Source organism: Chinchilla lanigera, unplaced genomic scaffold (genome assembly GCF_000276665.1).
Source record: "Chinchilla lanigera isolate Chin_1 unplaced genomic scaffold, ChiLan1.0 scaffold00028, whole genome shotgun sequence".
Classification (NCBI taxonomy): Eukaryota; Metazoa; Chordata; class Mammalia; order Rodentia; family Chinchillidae; genus Chinchilla; species Chinchilla lanigera.
In genome coordinates, this window is record NW_004955429.1 from 16872623 (window position 1) to 16893352 (window position 20730).

The window sequence follows — 20730 nt, forward strand, 5'->3', positions numbered from 1 at the left end:
AAACTCACAGACAACACTAGTCCTCCACAAGCGAGCTGAGCAGTCCCTTAGGAGGGCACATGTGACTTCCAGAGCCACCGCATCCTATCGCCTTGTTCAGCTCTCAACCAAAAGCAGCAGAATCAGTGCATTACTTTGCTCAGGCTGCCCAAACCACAGACTGAGTCACTTAAACAAGACTTATCATCTCACCTTCGGGGCCCAGGAGTCTGAGATTGAGGTGAACGGGGTCGTTCCTTGTGAGTTCAGCAGAGATGTGGACTTCCCTCTCTGCAGGCTCCTGCTGGCTGCTGGTGTCCCTGTCATTCTGTTTGTCCGAATAGCATCGCTGTGTGTGTGCTTTTATAAGAACACTGGTTACACTGGATTAGAGGATCCCCTCTACTTCAGTACGACTTCATCTTAACTAATAACATCAACAGTGACCCTGTTTCCCCTGAGGTACTGAAGACTGGGAATTCAACATGACTTGAGATAATGTAGATATAATTCACATCATAACAATGTAAAGACCAGGAAAGTAAGCCCCATTCATAGGAACATAAATTTATCAGAAATTATAAAGCCAGGACCCATGAACTCTATATAAGGGATTCAGATGGTCTCCTCCTAGAGCACTGGAATTTTTAGTCAAAGACATTATATCAACTGTCTTAAATATGTTCAGTGAGCTGTAGGAGACTACGGACAAAGAATTAAAGGAATCAAGATAACAACAAATGAACAAACCAAGTGTATCAGCAAAGAGAAAGAAGTGACAAAAACCAACCAAACAAACTCTGGCCCAGAAAACTGTAACTGAATTGAAAAACTCACAAGAGGGATGTCTTAGTTACTTTTTTTGTTGCTGAGGTAAAATACCCAACTCCCAAATTTCAAGAAGGAAAAGTTTAATGTAGCTCACAGTTTGTAGAGGTTTCCATTCGTGGTTGGCTGGCTCCACAGCAGGGAGGCAAGGCAGAGGGGCATGGCAGAGGAGAAACAGCTCATGGGGGGCAGAAGGCAGTGAAGTAGCAAAGAAGCAGCAAGCCACAAGCAGTGATCTTTTTTCAGTCCCTTATGTCTGATCCAGGCTACCCACATTTAGGGTGTGGAGCACTCACACCTGGTGCAGGGCAGCCTTAATCCTAGCATCACACCATGAATCAATTCCAACCTCACACCCTTGATCCCAGCAGCACACACCCTAAATCCAGCCACCCCCAAAAGCTCCACCAGTGACCACATGAGGCTTTGAGGGGACATCTAGGTGCAAATCAGAACAAACGGCTTAGAACCGGATTGGAAGAGGCTGAAAAGAATCGGCGAACTTGATGCTAAGACAATGGAAATGACCGAGTTTGAGGAACAGAGTGAAAAAGAGTAAAGAAAAATGGAAAGAGCCTGAGAGATCTACAGGAAATGTGAAGCCCTGGTGCGCACATGGCCAGGTCCCTGAAGCTGAAGAGAGGAGAGAGAGGCAGGAAAAGATTAAGTGAATAACGGCAAGAACTCCCACAGTTAATAAAAACACGGACCCACACACCAGACAGCCCAGGGAACACCAGGGTAGATGAACGCTGAGTCCATCCAGGCCACCTGTCGGACTCCAGACAGTTTTGAGAGCAGTAACCGAACAGCTGGTTTTTCACCATAAACCGTAAATCACGAAGGCCAGATGGCAAGGGGATGACATATTTAAACTCTGGAGAGCTGGGCGTGGTGGCACACGCCTGTAATCCCAGCACTTGGGAGGCTGAGGCAGGAGGATCAGTGTGAGTTCCAGACCAGCCTGGGCTACAGAGTGAACTCAAGGCCAGTCTGAACTGCATAGCAAGACCCTGCCTCAAAAAGACAAAACAATAATAATAGTAATAATAAAATAAATTAACTCTGGAGAGAAGAAACTGCCACCTAAAAATTTTGTACTCAGCCAAACTATTCCTTAAAAAAGGAGGGGAAATGAAGACATCCAGAAAAACAAAGATGGAAGGAGTTCAGTGCCCACAGAACTGCCCTAAAGAAATGCTTTGTTTTTCACGCTTGTGGGTGTGGCTTTCCACTGTCTCTGCGCATCTTTCTGGAGTACGGGAAGCCCTGGGAATTGTACAGCTGAGAATGTAGGGTGTTGAGAGGCGGAGGGGCCTCCTCCTCCACGGAGGCAAGTTCATAAGCAAAGCTTCAAACCGGAAGTCAGGTGGAACCGGTTTAAGCATGTTTTTTTTACATGAAGATAAACACACAAAAAAAATACAAGGATTAAACACAGGGGCCTCTGGGTCGGTTGAAGTCCTCAGGGGCAGAGATCATTGTCTTGCTTAACAGCTTTGAAAATAATGTTAAATGATGGTACGTAACTTGACAAAAATTAAAACTGTAAAAAAAATATAAGCAATAATCAATTGGAAGACTGAATGAAGAGGGGAGGAGACCAATGGATAGGAAGATCTACGACATAGCCAGTCATCACAGTTGTGCATTGCAGGCATACAGCGGGCAACACGACATCCAGAGCGGATGGATGCTCGTAAGGGTGACGGTGTGGTGTAGGAGCTCTGCTAGTCAGTGGGAAAAGACAGCTCGGTCACTCGGGGCCGGTGGAGTAAGCTGGAGCCCGAGAGGACGGAACAGCTGGATCCATACCGCACACCCGCTTTGAAGCACTAGGCCAAAGGCTTCCAGTAAAAGCCTCCAAGTTAGAACACACATTTACCAAAACCCAGGGGAGGTAGGGGACACAGAAGGGGAGACAGAGGAAGCTGGAGCTTCCTTACTCTGCGGCGGGGTCAAAGTAGAGGCTCGCTGCTTCCTAAACCATGCCGGAAGCTCCCCCTTTACCCGAGAGGGAGATCTTAGGAAACTGGATCTTGTGGGAAAGAAACCTTTGTTTTCTCTTCCTAACAGTCAGAAACTGAAACATGGGCATTAAAATGGGTGAGTTTCTCTTCTGTTAAAAACAATGATCTTTGTTACTAGGAAGCGTGACAGCGCTTTTCAGTTATAGCATCATCCTAGCTGCACATGCCCCAGCCGCGGACACTTCCTCAAAATGACTGTGTCCTGCTGGGCTCCTAAACAGTTTCACTCCACTCGTGGATTACGGCTCAGAATACACTTCTCTGGCACTGAGCATTGTTCCCCGCCTTCTGTGTGGAGTGGCTGAGGGGATGCCCTGGGGGGCATTACCGTCCTGAGCGGTGGAGGGCTGCCTGGGGTAGGCGTCCTCCAGGGCTCTGGCTGGGACTCAGGACAGAAGTGTGCAGTGCACAGTCCCCACTTCCGGGTCACGTGCTCCACCTCCGAGTGGCGAGCACGGTTGTCACAGCTGCCCTTCTCGACTTGGAGTGCCCTGTGCGCTGCAGGCGGTGGCTCAGTCTCCACCTCCTCAGCCCATCCCGGGTCTAGTGTGCTGCCTTAGATGGGCCGTACTCTGTACATGTTCAGAAATTGAACTGAGTTGTTAGGGTTGTTTTCCCTGTGACAGCTGAGTTGTAAAGACTCAGGACACTTGTGTGCATAACGTTCACGGGGCTCCAGCTCGGATGCTCCTACCCCAGACCTCAGGTCAGCCCCATTGATCTTTGAATCTCTCTGCAGGCCGTGTGAAGAGCCCTGTCCTTGCAGAATTAAACAGTGTGGCAAGAAGTGGTCTTCATGGATGTTCACCTCGGCCTTTCTCTCCCTCTTCTCATCGACAGGTGTTCCATACCTTGTTCTGGCCGCTGGAGTGGACGGTGGCCGGCAGAGACAACAACACTTGCTATGCGAAGATCATCTGCAACAAGCTTGACAATGTATGTAACACGACTGCAGCTGAAAGGCTGCAGTCCTATGTATGTATTTACATTACAGGTTAAAAAATGGTAGCCCTTGTGGGTAGAGTTTGGAGTTCTGTCACCTCGTCAGTGTTCTCAGGGGATACATGCGTGCACAGAGGTTGTTGGGTGGACTGTCATCAGGCTGACAGATATGTCCCGGATGTCATCTGCACTGCAGGGTATTTCAGGATGGATGGTTAGGATGGGATGAGCATAGTGCTTGGGATTGTTACCCAGCATAGTACCGTGTGTGTGTGTGTGTGTGTGTGTGTGTGTGTGTGTGTGTGTGTTGTGGAAGCAACTGAAGGGGAGTCCTGGGAAGACGTTCACCTTCCTGGGGAAGTGGATCCCAGGATGGGCAGAGAGCTGACAGGCTTCACATTAGAACCTCAGAAGGGGTGACAGCTGTTCCTGAGGTGTGGGAGAGCCAATGAGCTCCCAAGGCAGGTGAGAGTACAACTTACTGAGGACTTGCTTTGTGATGATCTCGGCTGTAGACCACGGTGGGAAGATCCGGTTCTTTCTCTAAGGATTTGCAGTCTGGCTGGGGCAGGGTGGGCCTCAGCAGTGGAGCAGGCATGTGTGTGGCCCTGTTCATTCTCCCTGGACAGATCAGGCATGAAATCATCAGTACAAGTAGCACGTACAGCCGCCCTTGTGAGGATGAAGTGAGACCGTGTCTCCATGTTGTCCTATTCTTGAGATGACAGACAGTGGGGATCCCAGGCCACCAGCCTGTTGGCACGTGTGTTAGTCAGTGATTTGCTAGAGAAACAGATATAACACAAGATATACAAATGTGTATGAAATTACAAGACTGGCTTACAATGGCCACCCACAGAACTGGATGAGGAAGCATGCAGAGGGTGTCTGCACGCTGGAGACTGAAGGTTTCAGTCCAGGGTCTGGAGCTCACTGCAGTGTCCTGTGCAAGTTGTGTTAGAGGGCCAGTGGGTCTGAAACGGCAGGCTCAAGAGTCTGCGTCTGAAGCCAAAAGGTCTGCCCTGGAAGGCAGGCAACAAGTAAAGGCGAAGACTGGAGCTCCTCCGAAGAAACAAGCAGATCCATCTTTCATTGCCCCTTTATACCATCCAGGCAAGAAGCTGCCCTAGGGCGGGTCTTCTATACCCTAGGGTGTGCAATTGCTGAGCCAATTTAGTTAAGCTTCTCTTACTCAAGTTGACACATCTGATCAACCCTCACCACTTGGGCTCTGGGACTTAGAGCCCACGCTGCACTTGTCCCCACGGCAGTGATGGGGAGGATGGTCACAGCGGCCCTGGCGTGCTACCCTGTGGGACAGGCTGGCAGTGCTCTCCCTGGTGAGGACTGCATTCAGGTCCTTTGGGGAGAAGTCATGGGAGCCCGAGGTAGGAGTGGTGGGAAGCCTTTCTTCCTTCCTTACTCTCTTGTTTGCTTGGTTTCTTTCTTTCTTTTTTTTTTCTTGAGACAGAGTCTCACTGTGTAGTCAGGCTGACCTCAAATTCAGCGATCCTCCTGCCTCAGCCTCCTGAGTGCTGGGATTACTGGCATGTACCACAGTGCCTGGTGGGGCAGCCTTTCTGAAAGGAAAGGTGATGCTGTGATTCACACTGCTGCCCTCTTGGCCTGAGCGGGTGGCTGGGAGGGCCCTGCTGTGATGAGACCTGTAGCCTCTTCAAAGAAGTGCTGGTTGTGGCCGCAAGCCCTAGGCAGTGCTCAGGGCCTGTCCCATCTGCTCTGTCCCCTCTGCTCACCCTCAGCACTGCCAGGTCCCCAGGTTGTGACCTCACACTTGCCACCAGCCACCAGAGACAGGCAGAGTGAGCCTTTCCTTCCTCTGTCTAGATGTCCATCCTTTTCTCCCTCCGTGCTCCAGCCCTTCCCCCGCCTCTTCTTCCTGGTGCCGGGCCTCGCACCTGGGGCCTCACACATGTGAGACAAGCGCCCCGCCCTAAGCTGCACCCTAGCTGCAAGCAGCCCTTCCTGGGTATCAACCCTGTATTTGTGAAATGAAAACAAGATTTTAACTCTGCTGTACGGAGAAAACATTGCACACTGCCTGGCCCAGCCCACCTTCATTTTCAGCTCCCAGGGGAATCTTCCCCCTCCCCGGCTGCTGCCTGACGCAGCCCAGAATTTGACCCCACAGCCGCCCGTGGTCCTGGCAACCGCACTTCCACCCGCCCAGGACTCTGAGCGCTGCGCGAGGTCGGCTTCCCTGACCCCAGCCTTGACAGCACCATCAGCGTGGGCAGAGCCGCCCTGCCCTGTCCCCTGTTGCCCTTTACTGTCTTTCCTTCTTTGCCCTGACTAAGCACACTGTCCCCGGAATCTGAGAGTCTCGCCTCTGCCACCACAGGTCGTTTGCCATGTGCAGGGAGACCTGAGGACGGACGCCTGGTGACAGCCAGCCCCGGCTGCCCTGGTCTCTGCTCCGCATCGGAGACGGCATCCTGCTTCCCGGGCTGGCGGCCTCGCGTTTCAGTCGCCCTGACATCTGGGGATTATTCTGGCATCAGACTTTAATTTAGAGTTGCCATGTTGTTGTTGCACACCGTCCCTGGATAATTCAGCAATTTCCATCGCCCTAATGAACTCCTTCTCACAGGGGGGAAATGGCTTGTTCTGGTCAATTTGAGTGCGCGTTGACTCTGGCCGTGCATTCACCGGCTCATTTCACAGATTCCGGCCGCGGCTCCCTTTCCTGGCAATGTTCTCTGCTCGCTTGAACACTGGAGTTTCCCTTTCCTGAAGGAGAGCTCTAAATCTTACCAAGAGCTTGCAGGGGACGGGTTTTTGTTCAGATCATTAACCTACCTGACTCTGTCGTTGCCTGTCTTAAAGGATCGTGTGGTAGGATTTCATGTTCTTGGACCGAACGCTGGCGAGATCACCCAAGGGTTTGCGGCCGCAATGAAATGCGGACTAACGAAACAGCTGCTCGATCACACTGTTGGGATCCACCCCACATGCGGAGAGGTAGGGAACAGGTTTCTTCTTTGGCTTCACTTGATGATATTTGAAAAACCATTATAAAGTACAAGTCAGAAAGACTTATTCTTAGTAGCAGGTTTTTTGTTTTTGTTTCTGTTTTTGTTTTTTTGAGTCAGGGTCTCATATGTAGTTCAGGCTGGCCTTGAACTCTCTGTGTGACCTAGGCCACACTTGAACTCATTGCAATCCTCCTGCCTCAGTCTCCTGAGTGCTGGGATTACAGGTGTGCACCACTACCCCTGGCTGACGTGTGTATTTTAAGCGGTGGTGTGGGTGTTCTCCCAAAGCACCGGTCACGTCTGTGTACCTATGTGTTTCCTTTCTTGTGCACAGGTGTTCACAACCCTGGACATCACCAAGTCGTCGGGACGGGACATCACCCAGAAGGGCTGCTGAGGCTAGTGTGCTGCTGCTGTGCTCCTTGGCCACTTCTCATTGCTTCTAGAGACACCCGCTCCGTCCACGGGGCGGAGATGAGGAGGTGACAGGGACACAGCAGCAGCAGGCAGCTGCAGGGACTCTGGCTGACACGCAGCAGGCAGACTGCGTCTTTGACGCCCTGGCTCGGAACCCTGTGGGGGAGCCTGGGCTGACTCCAGCGCATCAGACCGAGCTTCCCTCCAAGACCCCGAATGGCACCGGTAGCCCAAATGACCCTTCCTGGTGCCTGGTGTTTTTATCCCCACGCTTTGTTTTGTATGAGGGTATTTTTCTGTGAAGCTGGCTATGAGGTTGATTTCCAGCACGGGCCTGGCGCACACACCCTTAGGGCAGAGGTGCTGGGCCGGAACCCAGGTGGCTGTGAGCACTGGGTGCGGAGTCCGTCAGCAGGAGGCTGCGCCTGTGCGTGGGTTTCAGCCACCTGCTCTGCGTCTGAGGCGCATCTTCACCTTGTGCCGAAATCCTGGCTCAGACGTTGGCATCCCCTGGAAGTAACCTTGGAATGGCTCCCCTCACACAACTCCGGGCTGGAACATCTCACGGAAGAGAAAATACTCGAGCCCTCCTTCATGTTGTTCTTAAAAATAGTATACAAAGTTTTCACAATTGTTTATGTGAAATATAATTTCAAACTGTTGGAAGTGATTCCGTCGCGGTCTGTGTGGTGATAGTTGAGCTCATACGCGAGCAGTGGCGTTGGAGGTTTCCTGTGGACTTAAACACACAGCCGCATCGAAAGGCCCTGAAGAGGGGGAGGCCTAGCCGGGGTCCTTTGGAAAACCTCCCCTCCTTTTGAAGGGAGACACGGCTGGATTCCAGGCTCCTTCCAGTCCTTTGTGTCCTGAGTGGTGCCCTAGCCGCCTCGCCAGGCGCCGTCACCAGGGGACGTGTCTGTGGTGGGCGTCATGCCCTCCTCGGGAGGCGGGATGGGGCAGGGGACATGGGGTTGGCCCCCAAGGGAAGCTGACTCAGGGCTGGAATCACGCTGCCTTTCTGCTGGGGAGACAGAGATGCAAATGTGACCGAGCTGTCGGCATGCAGCCCTGCCATGAGTGAGGAGGACGGTGCAGTGGGCGGGCTCGAGGTGCTGTGACTTCCCGTGTCCCCTGGGGTGGGGCAGCCGAGCAGAGCGCAGTGGAGGTGGCGGTACTGAGCTGACTGCCCAGGGAGAGAGGGGCTTCCAAAGTCTAGAAGCAAACAGATTCAGTGAAAATAGTACAATAGTAGGTAAGGTTCTTTTCACCTGGAGTTGGAGATGTGGCTCAGCGGTAAGCACCTGCTCAGCATAGCACAGGCCCAGGCTCAGCCATGCGCACACAACGGTACCGTGTGCCGGCATCACACAGAGCCAAGGTTGTGCAGAACCCCGAAATGAAAGCGAAGAAACCAGGAGACCTGGAAGCCATGGCCTCGCGCCTTGCACTGAGTGAAGGAGGAAATATCCCAGGGCCGCCCCAAAGCGACTTTTCTAATACAAAGCTCCGTGTGCTGCTAACCCAGTGTGGAGTGACCCCAGGGAGCTGCTAGCAGTAGGACCTGACAACACTGTCCAGGCCACAGGCTGATTATCACCTGTTTGCAAGGAACTAAAAAGCTCACATAGGGCCTGGGGATTTAGCTCAGCAGCACTGCGCCTGCCTGGCAAGTGCAAGGTCCTGAGTTCAATTTCCGGTACTGGAGAAAAACCAAAAAAAAAATAAAAAGCTCACATAGAAACCTGTCTGCACCTGGCCTCCTCCCAGACTCCCACTTTCCCCTGTCTCTCTCTCTCCTTCCCTTTTCTCCTCTTCTAGGGCAAGGACAGCCCCTGTGTAATGGTGCGAGATTACCCAGAAGATAAAACTCATATACTTCTAATCATACATAAAGAGCTACAAGGAAAACCTGACGTTCGCCGTCATACTGGAGACTTTCATATGTAATATATCATTCAGTAGCTTATAAGATCACACATGAAAAAAAAAATCACTAAATGACAGAGACCAGGATGAAGCGGCTCTGAGCAGGATTTAATATTAACCAACTGGCTTTCCATGTTTACTTGTGAGTTGTCCAAAGCTTAGGCAGCTGGTCTGGAGATGGGCAGTCGACTCATAGTAAGTGAACCTCTGTGAGTCCCTGGTCACCCTGAGGCCTGTATTGGCTGTGAAGCTGTGACGCCTCAAAGGACAAGACAAGGCCACAGCTGAAGATGTCTGGATCCAACCCTAGTTAACTACAAGGAGACTGCAGCTGCAGGCTCCACACTCCTACAATAAATGCCAGCCTAAAGATAAGGTAGTTCTCCTGACTGACGTAGTTTACTACTTGGGAAAATATCTCCCAACGTCCTGCTCAGATTCCCACGTTTTCTTGAGTATCCTTCCCCTTTGTTTGTAAACCAAATAAATACAGGCTGCCCAGGGAAGTCTTTGTCTTAACCCAGAGGATCTCGAATTCTGTAAGAGAGTTGGATCCTCCTGGAGCCCTGAAATCATTTCAACTGTGTCATTTATTTAAGGCTTCGCTGTCCACTCATTTGGGAGATTGCAGGCCTGATCAGCCCACAATACTATGGGTTATTAACCTGTTAACTAAAGATGCAGATCTGAGTGACACAGCTGGATGTGAGCTAGGAGTGTGCCCATGAGGACAACGACTGATCTCAGGCACACCTGGAACGTGCACAGAATTTGCCGTGTAGTCACAGGTGGAGGCCAAGCTTACCACATTTCACGAGGTGGCGTTCAGATAACGGTGGAACAACAGGACTGCAGCTGTGATACCAATGCTAGGCACCCAAAGGCCTTAGGACCAGCGGGTGGGCTGGGAGTGGGGTGTGAAGGTGACGGGAGCAAGCTGCTCATCAGAGCAGAGCCAGGAGCCGGGGCACTGAAGCAGGGACTGGGAGAATCGGCTCTGAAGCGTGACACGCCTGGCAATGCCTGGGCCCGTGCAAAGCAGATGTTGACTGAATCGCTCAGCTTTCCACTAAGTGTGGACAGTGATGCCCCGTGTGCCTGCCCCGAAGACTTACTCTCTTTCATTAAGTTCCCACCATGTGGCACGCTGGCTTCAGGCAGCTTGGCCTCTAGTGATGAACAGGGCCCGGTAAGGGAGGCTGTAGTGGTCACACTGCACCCGACAGCCAGCCAGGTGAGTCTGGGCCAAGCAGCGCTTCTGCAGACCTTGACTGAGGGAAGCAGCTTCCAGGCAGCTCCAACGTTAGGGGTCCTTAACCACTAGTAATCACAGCCTGTGTGGTGCGCTGTGTAATGTGACAGTGTCACGGTAGCACACAGCAGAGGTGATGGTGTGGCGCTTCCGGGGTTAGGCCACAAAAGGACTGCAGCTGAGGTTGTGATCATGTTTCTCTCTCCCTCCCTCCCTCTCAATCTCTAATGCCTCACTCTGCGGGAGGGAGCTGTCATGTCAGGAAACCCACGGGGAGGCCCAGATGGTGCAGAACTGAAGTCAGCAAGAAGCTGCAGCCTGGCAAAGCTCGTGCAAATGAGCTTGGAAATGAGTCAGGCTTCCCTGAACCTGTGCGTACCAGACCTTGTCCCGGAACCGCGTGGTATGGCCACCCCCAGGCTCCTGGCCCTCAGAAACTACAGAAGAGTAAATATTTGTGACTTAAGGTGCTCAATTTTGGAGTAATTTGTAACCCAAAAATAGATAATGAACGCATTCACCAAGGAAATTAAAATCAATACCGACCTGCTCACATAATTAAGTGTCTTCTGGGCTCTTTATTCCTAAGGCGAACACAGCAAACCTGTTGTGGAGTCGGGAGCCCCACAGAACGAGGCTGGACCTGCGCCTCCTCACTGCACTGGCCCCTCTGCATCACAGTGGGAAGACAGGCAGCCTGGGGAGGGCCCTCTGCCTCTGGGGGGCTGCGCAGTGGGCTTGTGTGTCCTCCCTAGCCTTCTTTGCATGACCCCCGACTCTCTGCTCAGCTAAACGACAACAGGCAGCCATGGTCGTCATGTGAAGCTGTTTATTAAACCTAGCAAGGGAGAGCACAGCCCCGGTGGATGCTGGTATCGTCTCGGACTGGGAGTGACAGTACCCAGGAAGAGTGCCCGGAGAGCTGGGGGGCTGGGCTAGTCACAGGGTCCATGGCAGAGGTTAGTAAGTAGATCTGGGAAGTGGTTGGTTAGCATAAGCTAGGTTAGTTGCTAGACTATCTTTAGAATCTGGGGCATTTCAGACCACATTGAATTATTATTTCTAAGAACGAGCAATAAAACGTGAATTGAATATATAATTACAATACCATGAACAACAGAACATAGACACAAAACAGAGACTGATTTTACTCTTTTGCAGGGTGGCTCTTTTTGAGACAGGGTCTTGCTCTGCAGTTTAGGCTGGTCTTGAGCTCACTTTGTAGCCCAGACTGGTCTCGAACTCACAACGATCCTCCTGCCTCAGCCTCCTGAGTGCTGGGATTACAAGCGTGCGCCACCACGCCTGGCCAGAAGTTGATGTTAAAATGTATGTGCAAGACTGCTATGCCAACAACCATACAGTGTTGCTGAAATTTAAAAAGGAAGTGAATATAAAGATACACTATATTCCTAGATCGAAAGAGTCAGTGTTGTTAAGATGTTTCTTTTCTCTCCAAATCTACTAAAAATTCCAGTAGGTTTGCTGGCCACAAATTCTCTTTAATCTGAGAATGTTTAAATTTTATATTTTAATTCCCATTCCTGATAGATATTTTAGAGTAGAGTTTTGGATTAGCAATTCTTTTTTTTTTTTTTTTTTTTCAGTATTATGTTCCCACTTCTTTTTGAGTTCTGTGACTTTCAAGAAGACAGCTGCTATAAATGGAATCAGTGTTCCTTTATAAATAATGTGTCAATTTTCTCTGGCTGTCTTCAAGATTTTGTCTTTATTTCGTAGCAGTTTTATTATGGTGCATTGAGGTGTGGATTTCGATGAATTTATCCTGTTTGGGATTCACTGAGGTTCTTGACTCTGTAGATTTACGTTGTGTTGAAATTGGGGTGTTCAACCGCTAGCTCTTCAAGAGTATTTTCTTCTCTATGCTTTTCCCTCTTCTGGGACACTGAGGACACAAATGTTAGATGTCCATGTCCCATGTTCCCTCAGGCTCTGGTAATGGCTTACAAGCTTCTTTCTCTCCTTGTTTAGATGGGCTGCTTTCTGCCGATGCTGTCTCCAGGTTCACAGGCTCTTGTCATTTCCATTCTTTTTTTTTTTTTGGTACCCGAAATCGAACTCAGAACCTCATGCTTGCCAGGTGGGCGCTGTGCCGCTGAGCTACATCCCCGGCCCGCATCTCCGTTCTTCTATGGAGTCCATCTGATGACTTTTAAACATTTGTTATTGGACTTTTCAAGTTCTAAATTTTCCATCGTGTTGTTCTTTACGTCTTCTGCGTCTTTCCTGAGATTTCCCGTCACTTCGTGAGTGTTATCTCTTACTTGCTGGGGACAGTTTTCAAAAGCTCTTTTAACATGGAGCCAGTTAATGCCGCTGTCTGTATCCTCTCTCTGTTAGCATCTCTGACGTGTGAGCAAAATATACAAGGAGTGTTCGAACCTATAAAAATACATTGCAGCAAAAGGTGCCCTGAGGGAAATCCTCCCCAGAATACTTCACTGTCCTCAAATGGACTCATCCCATCCTTCCCACCACTTTCAGAAGCACTTCTGGAGTCCTCTCTCCTGAGTGTCTTCAAAGGTGTGCAGTGCTAAGTGCCCCGGAAGCCGTTTCCTAAGGGTTCTCAATACTCACAATGAAGACGCCTACCATAAACAACTCGCTCTTTCCATGTACAATTGCTACATGGCTTGCTTCCCCATTACATCAATGTTATCTAAGCGACTGTACTTGTCATCTTACTGGTTGAACGTAGTTTTGCCCCACCTTCTACCCACCTCATTATTTTGTATCCACCCCGTGATTCTGCTCTGTAAAACTTCCATTGAGAAGTGGGCTCACGGGCAACCCACTTTCAGGCCCCTCCCATCTCTCTTAGGTAGGGGTTCTTTTCCTCGATAAAATTTTCTACTCTTCACTTCCATTACTTCTCAGAATTCACTCTTCAATTTTGGGGAACACGCACTCGGCACATCGGACATCTAGCAGGTTGGGAGAAATATTTCCCTTCAAAATTTCCCTTCGATCACTTGGAGGTCCTGATATCAGTCCTGTATCACCGGGCACCTCCTGGCAGGACGTTTTCTAAGCCACTGAGGGGTGAATGGTGACTGCAGGGGTGGACGGAGCCTGACGGGACTTGGGGCTGGCTGTGACCGTTACCTGCCCCGCCCTCGCCACGCAGTGAACGTGGAGGTTTTGTTCTGGGACCGCCAGCTACCTTGGAGGGACACAAGACAAATGGGGGCCTGTGTGATAAGCGAGACCCAGGCTGCTCTGGGCTCCTGGGCACTTGGGCCAGGCCTTCGCCTCTAGCCAGGCAAGAGATGCAGGGTGACACGTGCTTGGACACGAAGGTGTAGTGAATGCTAGTTGGGTCAAAATTTCTCTTCAGTCTGCTTTGAGAGATGGGCATGTAGGGAAAGAAGGCTGGATGGGCCTGAGACTTTTAGAGCTACTTTTCTCTGGAGATCACGTGCAGGTGTTCCTCAAATAAGAAAAAGGCCTCAAAAAGTGAAAAATGAAAAAAGGTCCCAAATACAAACAGGGAAGCCAGCTGTGGTGGCTCACACCTGTAATCACAGCATTCTGGGAGGGGCCGGGGATATAGCTCAGCAGCACAAGCACCTGCCTGGCAAGGGCAAGGTCCTGAGTTCGATTCCCTGTACCAAAAACAAATTAAAAAACCACAGCATTCTGGGAGGCTGAGGCAGGAGGGTTCCTAGTTTGAGTCCAGCCTAGGTAACTTAGGGACTTAATGAAAACTTATCTCAAAAACAAAACAAAGGGCCAGGGATGTAGCTCAGTTCACAGGCTCTGGGTTCCATCCCCAGCACTACACACAGGAAAGAAAAGTAAAAAGAAATGCAAGCGCTATGCCACACTCACAAGCATGCATGCTTGAGAATAACTTTCTGTCCCAGAGGGGTGAGCTGTTGCCGCTGATCACAGCGTGGGGGACCTGCCAGAGCGCTGCCTGAGACGGGAGGGCGAGGCACACACAAGCCCGGAATGCACGAAGCTCAGGAGTACCGGGCCAGCGCCACTGCACAGGGCAGCTCACACCAAGGTCGGGTCCAGGAAAACCATTCCCCGTGGGCCACTGCGCAACCTCCACCTGCTCTGTCCCAGAAGACGACTTCAGGGTCCCTGTCACCCAGACCCCAGCCGTGGCCTCCAGCCGGGCCCAAGAGTGGGGCGCCCCAGGCCAGAGGGCTGGACCCCACCGAGCCACAGTGTGTGTGCAGCTGCAGCCGCCCCCGCCTCAGTGCCAGCACTCCCCGTTGTGCCCGTCACACCTCCACCCCCAGGCCTGCCAGTGCCATCAGAGAAGGACCTAGGCAAGTAGCATCCAGGTTCTTGGTGTCCCCAACAAAGAACTGAGGACACTCAGAAGGAAGAACCAGAGTCAGATTTATTGAAAGTAAAAGGCTGGGTGTGGTGGTGCAGGCCTCTAATCCCAGCACTCAGGAGGCTGAAGCAGGAGGATCACTGCAAGCTTGCAGCCAGCCTGGGCTATGCATGAAGACCCTTTCTCACCGCGCCACCACCGTAAGTGAGAGAGGTGAAGGTGGGAGCCGCCAGGGAGAAGAGCTCATGCTCGTCTGACAGGGCAGGTACCAGGGCTGCCAAGGTCTGCGGGTGTCCTGGGTCTGTAGCTGGGGAGGGACAGGAGTCATGCACGCTGTCAGGAGGGGACGATCTGGTCTGACCACACAAGGCTTGCAGGCACAGCACCCGGGGTGGACAGGCCACGGCGCATGCCTGGGGTCCCTCACCCATGTCTCTGATGCTTGGACGTCATCCTTGCTGTCTGGCTTCCTGATCCTGGTGCCAGTGGCCTGCTGGGTGCTGTCCTTGCTCCACCTGCCTCTTCAGCAAGACAACCCGGGGCCCCCGCTGCACCCCGACTCTGAGCCCCGGGATCATGGCTGTGTGCACAGTGCCGCCAGGGTCCCCCGTGTGCCTGCCATTGCCGGCCACCGCCACCGCCCGGGATCGGAGCCGAGACACGGTAGGTCCCACGGGGGCACCACCTTCACGAAGCAGCGCAGCAGCAAGTGAGTGTCGGAGATTTCGGGACATGGAGGGACCGCAGCGGAAGAGTGCGCTGGGGCCGGGTGCTGGGAGCCGCGAGGCAGGTCCTGCTGCTGCCGCTGTGCTCAGCTCGAGGCGGCCAGGGCCCCACACAGGCCGCGAGCCCATAGCACGGGCGTGTGGCCCGCCTTCACCCGGGCACTGAGCTGCGGCGGAGTTGGCCTCCACCTCCCCACTGCTTTTCGGGCCCAGGGCCTGGGTCGTGGGCTGCTCCCCTGGGGACCCGCGCCACCCGCCCAGCCCCTTCCAGGGTGCCAGGGAGCCTGAGGGGGACAAGCGCTCTTGTCCAGCCCCACCTTCCCTTCCCCCTACCCCCAGAGCCATCCCTTCCGCTCACACTCCCTTGTCAGAAAGCGCAGGCTCTCTGCGGTTCCTGCCCCTCTCCACATACTCAAACCAGAGGGTCCAGAAGCCCCACAGTCAGGACAGCAAGTTTTTCCGAGGAGCCTGCATCTAGCCCATCCTCGCCGCTGCTGTTCTGTCTGGCTACCACACGGTGGCACCAGAGGACGCAGCATCTGCGCCGTGGGCGGGCGGGGCCGACCCAGGCTGCGGGGACCACAGGGGTTTCCGGAGCGGAGGGGTGCTGCTCCTGCAGGGCGCGGCTTCAACCCCGCACAGCCGCACTCCTTTCTGTCCTGCGCCGTTTAGGAACCAGGCAGTATCTCTTATCCTCATCTGTGCTTGGGGCCAGCCGCTGACCCTCTGTGACCACACGGTCACGTGGCCTGGGGACATCATGATCTCCCAAACAGTTAAAGAGAAACGTGAAGCCCCTTGCAAACACGAGCGAATTCCTTTCCCATCAGCTTTGTTGATGAGCCACACCACGATCGTTATGCTAAAGGATTCCATCGTCCTGAAACAAGTCCATTCCCTTGATTCCCCACATCCCGAGCCCCTGGTCCTGAGCCCCTGGCCCCGACAGCCGACCGGTTTCCGGTTTCTGCTGCTGTCGTTCTGCGGCCGGAATCGCCGGCTCCGCGGTTCTTCCCCCGCGTCTGCACATCCCACTGCGTCTGCACATCCCACTGAGACTCGCCCTTAGGCTGGGCAGCCATAGCGCCTCTCTGTCGCTCTTCTAATGTCCCGCTGCATGAGCGAACACAGATTCCTCCCAATCTGACCAGGGCAGTCTGGCTCCGGTTCATTTTGACGTCGCCTCCTCGTTTCCTATGACCATAAAGTTGCTCGCTGTCTGGCAAACAAGATGTTCTAGTCTCATCGTTAACTGTGCATTGAGGTCAATCCACAAACAGTGACTAATTCTTCCCACACGCACAGCCCTGGAGCATTCAGTACCTTCACGGTGCTGTGCAAACACCGCCTCGCTCTGGTCCCGAAATGCTTCACAGTCCCAAACGGAAAACTTGGACTCACTGAACGGTAACTTAATCCCCTCCTCTGCCAGCTCCTTGACAGCCTCTATTTATTCTAGGTCCTGCCCCAAAGCGTTTGTCCCGATGTCTCACCTTCTGCAATCGGCCTAGTTACTCAGTGTTTGCGAAGGATCTCCAGGGTGCCGCGTGACTCAGCAGGCCTCTTTCAGGACTAACTGCGGTCCTGCTGTAGGGATGGCCCACGTTCTGTTTATCTATTCATCCCCAGCGGACAGAGGGGCCTCCTCCCTGGGGGCAGCGATGTGGGAGGTGCCGCCCTGCTGGAAGGAAGGGGTGACGCACATAGCTGTCTCTGCTGGAAGGGGTGACACACATAGCTGTCGGAGAAGAGTGGGCCAGGCAGAGAAGAAATGGATCGGGTCCGTCAGAGAGTGGGCACAGCAGGTGCTCAAGAAGCTGCGCACGCTGCCGGAGTTCAGAGGGAGGGGCCGGTCCTTCCGCACCAGAGCGGAGGTGTGCGGGTTCCTGCCCTTCCCCAGCTGGAGCACGGGGTCTGCAGGCCCTGCCGCTTGTCCGCCCTGGGAGACAGGACCTGGTGGAGGTGGCAACTCTATGGCAGGAGGAGGAAGTGGAGCTTCCACCCAAGGGCCGTGCGGCCCCCACCAGGCTGGCACACCGGGAGGCTCCCGAGCCAAGACCCTGCCCGGTACAGCCACAGAGTAACGAGCTCAGCTCCCCAGGACGACCCAGAAGGGAGGCATAGCCCCGCCCACCTTGGTTGGTGGCTTCCTCTGCAGCATGTCCACCGCTCTTTCCAGGGACACCTGAGTGGCGTCAGACCCTTCTTCCCAGCATCCCTCTGTCCAGCCCTCGCTCTCTGTGAGCTGCTCACATGGGGTCCTGTGAGTGTGACCTGGGTGGGGTTTTTTGTTGGTTTTCTTTTGTCTTTTTGAGACGGGGGTCTCGCTATGCAGTTCAGGCTGGCCTTGAGCTCATTTTGTAGCCCAGGCTGGCCTTGAACTCGCAACGACCCTCCTGCCTCAGCTTCCCGAGGGCTGGGATTACAGGCATGTGCCACCACGCCCGCTGTGACCCGGGTGCTGAAGTCGAAGGCCCTTCCTCCTTTGGAGGCTCATGCCAGACCAGGGGGTAAGAGCAGGCTGTGGGCAAAGCTGATGGCCCAGGACAGCTGGGTGATAGGGGGACAGGAGGAGGCGAGCTGGGCTTGTCACTACCAGCTCTCAGGACACGTCTCCTCTGAAGAGAGCCTTCTGCGGCGACGTCCCAGAAGCTCCCCCTAAGCCCTGGAGGCTCCCGGTGTAATTGCTTCTGAGCTCTGCTCCCGATGAATATTCCGTCCGTGTACTCATGACCAGCATCGCGGGCCCCACACACGGCTCCTGGTGCTTAGTAACAGACGGGCCACCTGGGGTCTGTGCGGCTGCCCTCTTCTCCTACATGTGTGCATGGGGACAGTGAAAGGACCAAATGCCACTGGAAGCCAGACCAGGAGCCCTGGAGATCCCTCATGTACGTCAGCTGGCTCAGGGCTGCGCCAGGATTTAAATCGCTTTTCCTTCCTTCTCCAGCAGGTGGAGCCAAAGCACCTGCCCAGCTGTGCACCTGCCCCCAGGAAGGGAACTGGAACCTGCTCTGCTCGGGAAGCTAGTCCCTTTCCTTCCAGGATCCAAGCAGAAAGGCGGGGAAGACATGCTGGGTGAGCACAGTTCTGGCAAAAAGTAACTTCTGCCCTGAGTTCCTGAGGCACGAACAGTTGCTCACACCTGCTTCTGGTGACTGAGATGATTTTCCTTTGGGGAGCTCACGGTCCCCCAAGGATTGAATGACCAGGAGATTGAGCCCCAGAGGAAGCCCGAGCTCAAACACTATTCGGGATTGAGGATGCGTTAGGAAGACATGGCGAGAGGAAGAGGGTGAAAGGTGTTCGGGGTACGTGCAAATCATGACGGTTGGAGGGGCGAATCAGGGCTTTTGTGAACTCCAAGCCCACAGGCTCACGCCCGAGTGTGCACACCTATGCACGAGAGGCACCCAGCACACCCAGCTGGAACCTCACTGTGTGTGATGCCCTCTGGCTTTATTTGGTCTCTTTCCTTTATGTAAATGCTGGTGCCTACCCTCTGATTTGTTGTGAGCTGCGCGTGGGGCCTGGAAAAGTGGAGACCAAAGGAGCGCAGCAGCCCCCTCCTCAGGGCATGAGTTCCCCTGAAACTGCGGTGGTGTCTGCCAGGACTGGCCTCAGGGTGACCTGAGAGAGACGCTGAGCTACCCAGTACTAACAAGGGCCTCTCCACCACAGGCAAGAGCTGCCCCTGGTAAACAAGAAAGGCAATAAAAAGTTTAATTTACGACTAAGGTCACCCCGCAGTCCCCTGAAGCCAGCTCTGTGCACCCACCTGCACTGATTGCCCCTACGGCCTTAAACTCAAACATTTCATCCATATTTTTTTTTCTGGTACCGGGAATCGAACTCACAACGTCGCGCTTGCCAGGCAGGCAAGCCCCCTTTATCCACATTTTTTGAGATTCCCTAAAATTGCACATCCCCAACCTTAAAATCTATATATACTTAGTCCCCCCCTTTAGATATTTGCTAATATTCACTCCAGTGTCAGCCCGACTACGTAAAGGAATAAAATCTGATCTTTCCCACAGCTTCAGTCTCTGGGTGGTTCCTCCTGCACTGTTATTAGTGTCATCTCCACCCCCACTGAACTCCAGATAAGGCTGGGTTTCCCTATAAATACCTCCTGTAACAGGGCTGGACTTAAAATGAGGCACAGTGACACATAATAGAACAATTACAACAGGATTGCACAAGAAAAGTTACTTAAATTTTTGTGAACTCCAAGCCAATCTGGCCGCCCCAGCACCTCGAGATCGTCAGCTGGGTGTGCTGGGTGTGTCTTGTGCATGGGTGTGCACACTCGGGCGTGAGCCTGTGGGCTTGGAGTTCACAAAAGTTCATAAGAGTTACTTACGAACTGTCATTTCTGGAATTGACCATCTAATGTTTTCAGACCACAGTTGACTGTGGGTAACTGGAGCTGCAGGAAGCAAAATGAGGGGCACGAATGGCATCTGGAGCCAGACCCTGAAGATCTCGAGGTGCTGGGGCGGCCGGATTGGCCCCTGGCCTGCCCTAGCCTCCCTAGCTCTGTGTGAAGGCCGAAGCAGTAAACGCCTGTCTCGCTCTCAGGCTCTTTTCCCTAGCGTCCGGTTTCTCAGGCTCGGCCTCTTCAGTCACCTGTAGGTGCTCCTCTTCCCAGCGGGTTCTTCCGCTCCTGTGCTTGCTGAGCTCTGCACTGAGTCCCCGTTCCTTCTGCTTGGCCTCCCAAGGGTCCCAGCCTTGGTCTGAGTGACAGCCCACTCCTACCGTGAGCACTCTAATTGCTCTCGACAGCCCAAACCCTCTGCCGTGTTGCACCTGAACGGCCCCCCAAGCCCCTAGTTGAAGGCGTGGTCCCCGCCTGCAGGGCAGCGGGAGGGGGCGGGGCCTCCAGGAGGTGGGGCCGAGCGTGCGGAAGTGAGGTCACTGTGGGCGTGGCCTCTTCGTCTCCGTTCCCCAGCTGTTCCGGAGGAACGGTGTCCTCCGCCGCGCGGTCCCGCCGTGATACGCTGCGGTGCCCCGGGTCTTGCTGACGAGTCTCAGGGTCCTGCCAGCGGGGAAAGCCGCCAGCGCAGCAGTGCTGGTGTCCGTGCTCCCTCCCGTCGCGGTGGCCCCAGGCTGTCTTCTCCGGGTGACGGCAGCAAAGCTGAGCGCTCAGCGCCGACCCGAAGCCGATGAGCTGCGGACCCAGCTCCCAGCTCGGCCCTGTCCTGGCTGCGGAGTCTGGGATTTCACCGCATCCGTCCGTCGTCGTGCTCCTCGTGCAGTCACGGCGACCGTGACCGTGCGAGGAAGCCCGGCCCCGGGCGAGCGCGGTCGGGATCGCGGGTGT

General features: G+C 53.6%; 3 protein-coding genes across 4 annotated transcripts in view; 2 read left to right on the forward strand and 1 right to left on the reverse strand.

Moving 5' to 3' along the window:
- Txnrd3 (thioredoxin reductase 3) overlaps positions 1-7859 on the forward strand; it is a gene marked incomplete at its 5' end in the record, with an annotated part of 35016 nt that extends 27157 nt beyond the window's left edge. The window contains 3 exon segments of the mRNA XM_005387260.2: positions 3678-3773; positions 6624-6758; positions 7107-7859. Coding sequence (XP_005387317.2) covers positions 3678-3773; positions 6624-6758; positions 7107-7169 — 294 coding nt within the window. The 3' untranslated portion in view covers positions 7170-7859.
- A 9293-nt stretch (positions 7860-17152) lies between these two features.
- LOC106148802 lies at positions 17153-19970 on the forward strand. 2 transcript variants are annotated; one of them, XM_013515374.1, is made up of 3 exons: positions 17153-17670; positions 18358-18485; positions 19810-19970. In XM_013515374.1, the coding sequence occupies exons 1-3, from the start codon at positions 17179-17181 to the stop codon at positions 19952-19954; spliced, it is 765 nt and encodes a 254-aa protein (XP_013370828.1). In that variant the 5' UTR covers positions 17153-17178; the 3' UTR covers positions 19955-19970. The 2 variants fall into 2 exon arrangements, with proteins under 2 accessions (XP_013370828.1, XP_013370829.1); XM_013515375.1 differs by having other exon boundaries at positions 18361-18485.
- A 182-nt stretch (positions 19971-20152) lies between these two features.
- Positions 20153-20730, reverse strand: part of LOC106148787 — a gene marked incomplete in the record, with an annotated part of 3368 nt that continues 2790 nt past the window's right edge. Inside the window, 1 exon segment of the mRNA XM_013515357.1 lies at positions 20153-20730. Within this exon segment, the coding sequence (XP_013370811.1) occupies positions 20176-20730 (555 nt within the window).